At 36.2% G+C, this 9314-nt stretch overlaps 1 protein-coding gene across 2 annotated transcripts in view; it reads left to right on the forward strand.

Annotated features, from left to right (window-relative positions):
* The window catches only part of SREK1 (splicing regulatory glutamic acid and lysine rich protein 1), a 32302-nt gene extending 23771 nt beyond the window's left edge, over positions 1 to 8531 (forward strand). For both annotated transcript variants that reach the window (XM_066338750.1, XM_066338751.1), the window contains 3 exons: positions 4543 to 4638; positions 5109 to 5244; positions 6277 to 8531. In XM_066338750.1, the coding sequence (XP_066194847.1) occupies positions 4543 to 4638; positions 5109 to 5244; positions 6277 to 6429 (385 nt within the window). In that variant the 3' untranslated portion in view covers positions 6430 to 8531. The remainder of the gene's footprint in view (positions 1 to 4542; positions 4639 to 5108; positions 5245 to 6276) is intronic.
* The last annotated feature ends 783 nt before the right edge of the window (positions 8532 to 9314 follow it).

A 9314-nucleotide genomic window follows, 5' to 3' on the forward strand; every position in this document is an offset into this window, starting at 1 on the left:
GGTGCCTGATAGAACAGAGTTTCTTGTTGGGCTGCTGGTGCAGTTTGACTTTCAATAACCTTATCATATAAACCTTGAGGACAGTAATCAGATGACTCTTGTGCCATTTCTGTATGTAGCAGACAGCCAGAAGTTCTCGTTGACATCACATGCATCATCTTTGCCCTGATGAAAGTTTGAGTCACTGTTACATAGTTCTTTCATTACTTATATACTGCAGCATTTTGCTCTGTAGATCTTGCAATCAGTTGTTTGCTAATACTTGCCTTTCTTTGGCGGGTTGGCTGAACTGCAGAAAGCAAGCTTGTCACTTAGCTGACTAGCCTTTCACAAGGTGAATGTATTTCAGTTGGAGAGACAGATACATTCTTTATCTGACTAGATGGCCAGCTGTAAGTTAAAAGTAACTTAACACTGCTGATAGTAAGCAGGAAAACAAGTTAAAGTAGCTGTTGGTCTTGCCTCTGAGACGAGCTTAACTGGCAGGAAGTCTGGGTATATTCATTTACAGCAGAAAGAGGCTGTGAGATTATAATCAATTTCTATAAGCAAGCTCAGGCATATTCCAAAAGCATTGCAGCTAAGTTAAGTTTAGAAGCATTGGTAGATAGGTCCTTTCTGTTACATCAGGAACCAGCAAGTTCAGTAGTATTGTATCACCTTTAAATATCAAATTATATCTGTAACCTTGAGATAATGCAGTGCTGAATGGATTGGACAAGTTCTACCCACTGTAATAACTTCACTAGACAAAACCAGAATTCTTTTAGTCCTCAAAATTCATCAGTTCTGGGTTCATAAAAGGCAAAAAAGGGTATAATGGTTTCTGAACATTGTTTGTGTTATGAAGTTTATGTGCAGAATGTTATTTCTTCCTTAAGCATATATATCCTGTTGAAATGGGTGTGTACAAGTACAAGACTGTGCTTTGGTATGATACAGATACTGTTAAGTAAGGCAGTGTTCTTTTGAAGCTGAAGGGTGATAAAATACACTTTTTATTATGTGTTTACAGTTTTTTATTCAGATACACCTATCTTTAGAGCAATAATGCAGAGGTCAGTACTGGTGAATGTCATTGTCAGGGGCTTAAACAGTAGGACAGAGTGCATCCTCTGTAGCTTTGGAAACAGCAGAGAACCAGCTGTTGGGGGAGGCTGATCTGACATTTAGAGAAGCCTCAGCAGATGGGAGAAAAGGACTGATAGTCATCTCATGGACCTGAACGAAGAGAAAGGACAGGTCCTACACACAGGCAGGAATAATGCCTTTGCACCAGTATAGCATGGGGACTCACTGGCTGGAATGCTAGCTGGCAGGTCCTTGCAGCCAAGAAGACCAGAAATGTTGTGAGTAGGTCAAGAAAGGTAATTATTTCCTTCTCTGGTGAGGACACATTTAGGATCCTGTTCTGGGTTTCCTGTTGTGAGAGACATGCAGATGTACTGGAGTGAGTCCAGTGAAGGGCCATGAAGCTGATAAAGGGCTTGGAGCTTCCTTCATACAAGGGAATACTGAGGAGTCTGGGATTGTTTAGCCAGGAAAAGAGAAGACTGAGGAGCATCTTGCCAATATATATGAATATCTGGTGGGGGCCTGAGGAAAACAGAACCAGTGGAGGCCTGTGACAATTAAGAAGTGACAGGCACATGTTGACCTATGGGAAATAAAGGAGGCTTTTTCTGGTGTTGAAGTTGTGGTTTTACTGGGCAGACTAGAACTCATTACCTCAAGAGATTATCTCCATCCAAAAATCTGACTGGATATGGCCCTGAATAACCTACTCTGATTGACTGACCCTCTTGTAAGGTGGGGAAGGGTTAGGTTGGACTAACTGATCTTCAGAGGGTTCTTCCTACCTCAGTAATGTCACTGTTCTCTGAAAAGTAATTCTGAATAGGTTGGGTTACATTAGAAGTCTTTCTTTTGTGATGGACATTGCATACTTGAAATGGTTGCAGACCTTTCCAGTGAAGATTATTCAAGAGAGAGGCATTTCAGTTGCCTGAATTTCAGTACAGCAGTTAACTGCTGATCATGCAAAATGTAAAATATAAATGTGAATGTAAAATACTGGGGAAATAGTCATCTTTTTGGAGAACAGGTGAAGGTGGATTTAGGACATACAGGACTTTCTAAGAACTAGGTGGCAGCTGACCTTGCTTTGCTCACAGACTGCTCACAAGTACTGGAAATAAGGTGGTAATTTGTGACTTGTAGCTGAAAGAAGAGACAGACCAGGGGAAGAGAAATCAGTTGGAAAAGGAGCTGTCTTACTCCTAGGTAGCAGAGCCAGTATCACCAGATGACATGGATAATATTATTTCCATGTATAATTAAGAGACACAGGGTCACTACCAAATATTCAGAAATTGTTTTTCTTAAATTTTGCTGTGCTAGTATTGTGTAAGAGATTTAATGAAACAGGTGCACAAAAATCTTTTCATGTACAAATGTAATAGAGATGAGAGCAAATGCAATGAGACACAGTTAAAATTCTCCAACTTGAAAAAAGAAAAGCATAAACTGCAGATTTAATGAATAAGCAGTTTCTAGTTTGAACACAATTGCTGAAGCACTTAGTTTCCAGGTACATATGCTGAAAAGCAAAATTAACTGGGAATGTATTGTAGAAATTAACAGTGTAGCTGAAGTGACAGCACTGAGAGAGAATAATCAATTTCCAGTATCTTCAGTTAAAAAAGGTTGATGATCAATGTGGAGATGTTCAAAATAAAATGCATGTTAACAAGTGAACAGCTGATGAGTGACTGTGTTATTTACTCCACAATTTTGAGGCCGTTTTATATTTTTGTTTATCAAAGATAAATCTTGCTGAACAAAATACTTAAAAATCTTGTTCCATGCAGCTTCAGGAGGTAACTGTCTTGGTTTTGATTGAAAGAAAGTTAAATTTCTTACAAGGAGCTGGTACAGTGCTGGAGTTTTCCTTTTTTTTTAACCTGCTTATTCTCCTCCCCTAGTGGTGTAGGTGTATGGAGGTTGAGGGGCAAAGGGGGCAAAAGAAGGCAGGGAATGAGCAAATGCCACTCAGGATTTAGTTGTCTGTGGTTAAACCATGACAGTTCTTTTTTGACTTCCTTTGTTTCCTCGCCAATCCCTTGTTCAATCTTGTCATGCTCTGGCAGGCTCTGTTTTGAGAGTTGGGGGAAGAGCACATTAGTAATTGAAACAAAATAAAATAATTATGGTAATTGTAATGGAAAGGGGAGAGAGAAATAAAGCCCAAGAGAAACAAGTGGTGCATTACACAATTGCTCACCCCTCACTGGCTTTTGGCCAGTTGGGTCAGCTCTCCTGGCCATGCTCCCTCCCAGTGTTTTGCACCTGCTTGCTGGCAGAGCATTGGAAGAAAAAGTCCTTGATTTAAGGGTAAGTAACAGCCGAAACATCAGTCAGTGTGTTATCAACATCAATACAGCACCATTCAGGTTATTAGGAAGAAAATAATCCTGGCCAAAGTCAGGACAGTCACAGTAGATGGCATTGTCAGAGTATCAATCCATATAGTGGTATTGGCTATAATTTAATGTTTCCTTTTATTGCTTATCTAAAAGGCATTGATTTCTTTGCTTTTCTAAATATTGAAGATTTAAATATTTGCAAATTGCAGAAGCTGCTATCCATAAATGTAGCTTTTTGTGCTGTATCTAGAAGTAAGTTCCCTCCTTTTCTTCAATTGTTCTTCCAATGTACTTTTCCTGCTTTACAAAGAGTTGATAGGAAAAAAAAAATCTCATTTTGACAGATGGGTTGTGCATTTATGTTAAATGAAGTTGTACTGGCCCAGTTTTTGCTTTAATTTGATGTGTGCCGCAGTATAAATGGCCAGTTTTTTGATGTTCTGTTGTATTCAAGGTCAGACTCCATAATGGCAACTTCAGGCTACTCCCTTTAGCTATGTAAAACAGCTGTTTTGTAAAACACTTCTAGCTCTTCCATGTATAACAGAATGATGACATTCTGTTTGCTAAGCAAGGACCACTAGAAAAACAAAAGGTTTCATTTATTCTGACTTTGACAACAGCTTGGGCTTAATTTTGCACTGTTTTCTTCTAAACCATCTAATTCTAGCTCATATATTTAGGAATTAAATTTCAGTCAGGCTAAACTGAAGTTGCAGTGATATTCAGGCTGTAATGTTATGAAATTCGTATTGCTCAAGTTGGTATCTTTTATCTTAATATGGCTCTTCATTCAATTGAGTTATTTTCCTGACTAAAGAAACTCTTAAATGATACAGTATTACTGAATTCAGTGTGTTTTCATTGTTATCAAGCATATAAGGATTGAAAACCAGATTCTTTTGGAAAGTTACAGTTTTTTTCCCTTCTTTGGCCTTGCCCACTAAACTGTAGGATACAAAATTTTATTTTTAGTTTGTACAGTTCATGTTTTGTTGGTAATATAGACTGTCAAATTCAGTGGATGCATTAGGTTATTGTAAGAGCTTTCTCTTTTTACCTCCTTTGAGTTTATTATTTTGGGGTTTTGATGGTATTGTATTCCTTGGTCCTGTAGAGAAAGACGTAAAAGAAAGAGCAGAAGTCCCTCCAAATCTCCTAAAACATCAAAAACAGCAAAAAGAAAGTCTTCACGAACTCCTTCTCCAAGAAGGTCAGTTTGATGTAAACACAGAAGTTAATGATGAGTAAAGAAGGAAGAATTTATAGGAATTTTACTGTTCTGCTGCTTTTGTGTGAATGATTTCAGGTGATTTCAGTTGGTCAGTATGAATCAGTTTTAATTTAAAACTAACTGAAAACTTTAACTGAATTGAGCTCTAGTGTTCTTTCAATTACATAGTTTGAAATCAATCACCGTTGCAAATTGCTTCAAATTAATAAAATCCCTTCATCTGATGCAGAATAATTTGTTGTTTTCTTTGCAAATGCAGTATGTAGTGGTCATATGTGCTGTTTAGCTCTCTTCAGCAAAAAAATCTCATTGTCTTTGTGAAGGGTTTTTTGGTTAAATTTTGAGAGGCTCTTGAAAGTTTTGGGGGGGGTTTAGTTTGCATTCAAATGGTTTGAAGTTTGTTGTAGTTGGATCAAATCCTAATTTGAATAAAAAAATTTCTGAAACAGAAACAAGAAAGAAAAAAAAAGAGAAAGAGATACAAATAATGAAAGAAGAGAAAGAGAACGCTCCACTTCCAAGAAAAAAACTAGTAAAGAAAAGGAGGGAAAGGAGAAATCTGACAAAAGCACCACTACTTGGAAGGTAAGTCTCTGTGACCAAGTGATCAGCAGAATGAAGTGGTAGTGTAGCCATTATTGAAATTATTGAAGTTCTCTCTCTACATTTTCTTTCTTTTACTCCTCCCTTCTTTTTCTCCTGTTCCTTACCAAATTAGTGCCATTTGAACTTAGTGTTTGCTAGTTGGGGTTAGTAGGCCAGTTTCAGTCTACATGTTTGAACTTCAGTTGACCTGTAGGAGTTTGTGTGAGTAGTTTACAGAAACACCTTGTTTCTATTTCGTGTTGCATGCCCTATGTTATGACTTGCTGGCAGACGGACCATTGACTGACAAGCAGTGTTCAGGGTTGGCTTGATTGTCAAACTGAAAAGATTACTTTTTAAATAAAATCTCACTATGCAGTTCAAACTCCCCCTCATTGAACTGGTCCTGGTCTGTATATTGAACTCTACAGGAGTAAAGTTGAAGAGTTAAGGAAGAGTAGTGTAGGATTTTCCCCTGCAAAACAGAAGGTACTGCAGTTAAGAAAAGAAACATCTTCAAATTGTTTAATCTTAAAATTTGAATAGCAGCACACCTTTAAAGAGTAGTTTATTGTGCTCAGAATTATTCAGCTGGTTTAGGTGACTGTTCAAATGCTTACCTAAGTATCTTACCCAAGAATTCTCCTAAAATGCATCAGATACCTGATAAAAAATAAAAAAGAAAAAATACAGTCCTGTTCTATTTTTTAAATATTGGTGAAATCTTAATTTCTGGAACTGTTTTTCGTGCATTCATGGTGCCGCTTGTTCTATAACTATATATGAGTTTAATATAGTTAATAAAGACTGATCACTTTATGGCATAATTTCTTGGGTGATGGGTTGTTATGAGTACCAACTGAAAAAAAGCTTATTTTTAAAAAAGGTGGGGGGCAGAGAAACTCACAGCTCTATTCTAAAATTTCCAGACACAAGATATAGACGTAAAAATTGAAACAATAAAATTTTGGAAGTCATAGCCTATGATGCTAAAAATATCATTTTGTTGTCAAATAATTTTATCTTTGGTAGGACAAAGATAACAATAAAGAAGATCAGAATTCAGAAACTGACAAGGAAGTAGACAATAGAGATACACAAAGGACAGATGAAGTCAAGCTACAACAGAATGGGAACTGTCAACCAAATGAAGAAAACCTCTCAATTAAAATGGAAGAGGTTTAAAGCAAAGAATGGACTTCTAATTCAACTAAGGAATGAAATCCAAAGCATTTTATTTCCCAGAATGAGGAAGAAAATGTCAAAGCAATCAACCTGAACGTGTTGATAGTACTAGTAGCTCCTCCAATTCTTGTGATAGCTTTGTTATCTTCTTGCTGTAAAGCAAGAGAGCACAGACCAGTAGTTAATACCATGAAAAGGCAGATGCCATCAGAATTATTCATCTCTGAAAATCCATGCATTTCCATGATGGCTGTACTTGTAAAATGATTTATGTTAGGTTTTGCTATAAGCTGTTACAAATAACTAGAAACTGAAAGATGTAAACCTGTACTTCCCCAAAAAAGCTGAAGATATGCATTGAAGATTGTTTAAAATACTGCTTGTTGATGACTTTTGTATTGTTTTATCCTGTAGGTTAAAAAACCCACAAAACTTTTAATGTGTGCTGTTTGATGTGCTTGAAAATGGTGCATAAATATACACACTTTCTTTCCTTGTAAATGACAACTGTGGGGAAAGGGGATTTAAGCATAAACACGGTTTTACTGTTCTTATGTTAAATACTCACAGATTAGTATGTTTTTCATTTGCTCACTGCTTGAGATTCTTAGGGTTTATTATTTAAAATAATTTCTTACTAATACCCCTGAGATTAATATTTCTTTTAAAATATTTGAACAATGCATGCGCTTTTTTGTTCCTAAAAGGAGCATTGTCTTGTTATAGATACTAGGTTAGCTTATAGGGTTATTTTGGAGTTGTTTTGTTTTGTTGTTTTCTTTGTCCTTAGAGAAGTGAGCACATCTATAAGATGATACCAGAATTTACAGCTTTGTTTTGCAATGTACTGCAGTGTGTCTGTTCAGCTGAAAATAGTACAGGTGCCATTAAGAAAATAATTTTTTCCTTTTTGTTAAAAAAAATGGGAGCACAAGCAGAAGCTTTAGTGCCTTCTTAAAATGTGGTATTTTCTAGAAGTATGTATGTGCTGTTACACATTTTCAGCTAAATCTTATATGATCTCTCTTGCTACTTTGCCACCACCATACTGTAGACAAAACTGCAAGTGACTTGCCAGAATGGTTGTTTGGTTCACTTGTTGAAGTAGTGAAGCTCCATTTTACTTTTATTTTTTATTCTTAGAAGAGATATATAAATAAGAGAAAAAATGTAATTTGGGGACCACCACTGTACAAAAGTAGCTGAATACTAAAAAGTGTGCTCTGATCACCTGCATCAAAGGAAGCCCTTAAGACATTTAATATACATTTGGATGGCCTTAATTGTTACCTCTGTTATTTTATCTGATACCTGTTGGGTGATATAAAAGGAATGGCATGCAGAGAAATGGGGGATAAATACTTTGAGGAAGGACGTTCTAATTTATGCAGGGCTTACACAGTAGAGGTTCTTTTTTCATTTTTTGTGGGGAAAGCATGCAAGAAAAGAACGACAAAACGTGTTTTTGTCATGGCAAAACATGGCTTTTGTTCTCTGAAGTAAATTAATTTGGTTATATGAGAGTTCTGATTTAAGACATAATTATACCTAAAATCGCGTTGATTATTTTTACTACAATTTAATGCAATCAAATTACTTAATTGCCTTACCTCATAGGAAGTGTTATTTCTCTCAGTTAAAATAAAAAACTACATGTATTGGCTGTTTGCTTTCTACTTGTTTTGCTTTTCCTCTGCATAGTTAATTTTTCAGTGGAAGGGAGGCATATTACTGGGGATATAAACTTTGCCCAACTTCTTAGGTAATGAAATCCAGTTTGATTGTGAAGCTGCTTAATCACTCCTCATTTTCTGTAAGATATAATGTTCTTGCCACTGTGTACATTTAAGACAACAGAAAATGCTTTACCATGTAAAGTATAGAACAGCCATTTTTGTGATGTTTAAGCCACATGCTGTTGGCTATCACATTCTGATAAAAGAATAACAAATCTGTATGCTTACAAGAAGACTGTGAAAGATTGTGTCTTGCAACAACAGCTGTCTTATTTATGATGTGTAAGTAGCATAGAGCAAAGAGATTGTTTGTATACTTGTTATCTTTGGTACCATTTCACTAATAAAATAAGTATTTTAGAGGGATGTTTCTGCTGGTACATACTTATTAAAGGAGTATTTTTAGACCATCTGGTCCTATTCATAGAGCTTTTTTATTTGAAATATGGATATTAGTGAAAACATACATGTATTTATATTCTCTTTGAAAAGCTAAATGTCTCTGGTTGGAAGAACTAGAATTCTTTCAGTGTATTAAGTTTTAGCTGGTATTTGGTATATGTTTCGTTTCTTGAGTTTTGCTATCTTCAGATAGCATAGCTCTATGGTGTATCAGTTATAAAATATGGGGATTTGGTTGGCTGGTTTTCTGTTACGGAAAAAAAACCAACCAAATCAACCAGCCACCAAACACACACATTTCCTCCTTTCTTCAAGTCGTTTTTTCTTGCAAATAACATATTTTGTTTTGCAAATACTATGCAGATCCGTGAGGAAGATATCTCTCCCTTCTTATCAGGCATTCATAAAAAGCCACTCCTGGAGAACTTTTATTCTATAAAATGCTGATTTCTGCTGAGGGTAGCTCACTTATAAACTGGTAGCATAGCATGGTAATGAAGTTCCAGCCTGCTCCTACAGGATTGAGGTGCATAATCCACTGAATGTGTCCATCTTCCATGGGAAGTACATTGCCTTCATCATTAACAAGCTTGTGTGCTGCTGTGTCAGATCATTTGGTTTTGTACTTCGTAATTGGGATTAATTTGGGTACAGGTTCTGAGAACAGCATGGTTCATGATAGCTGTATTTTTTATGTTTTACATGTAGTTTCATCTGAATTAGCTCCTACTTGGAGTTGTAAATTGC

Source organism: Sylvia atricapilla, chromosome Z (genome assembly GCF_009819655.1).
Source record: "Sylvia atricapilla isolate bSylAtr1 chromosome Z, bSylAtr1.pri, whole genome shotgun sequence".
Classification (NCBI taxonomy): domain Eukaryota; kingdom Metazoa; phylum Chordata; class Aves; order Passeriformes; family Sylviidae; genus Sylvia; species Sylvia atricapilla.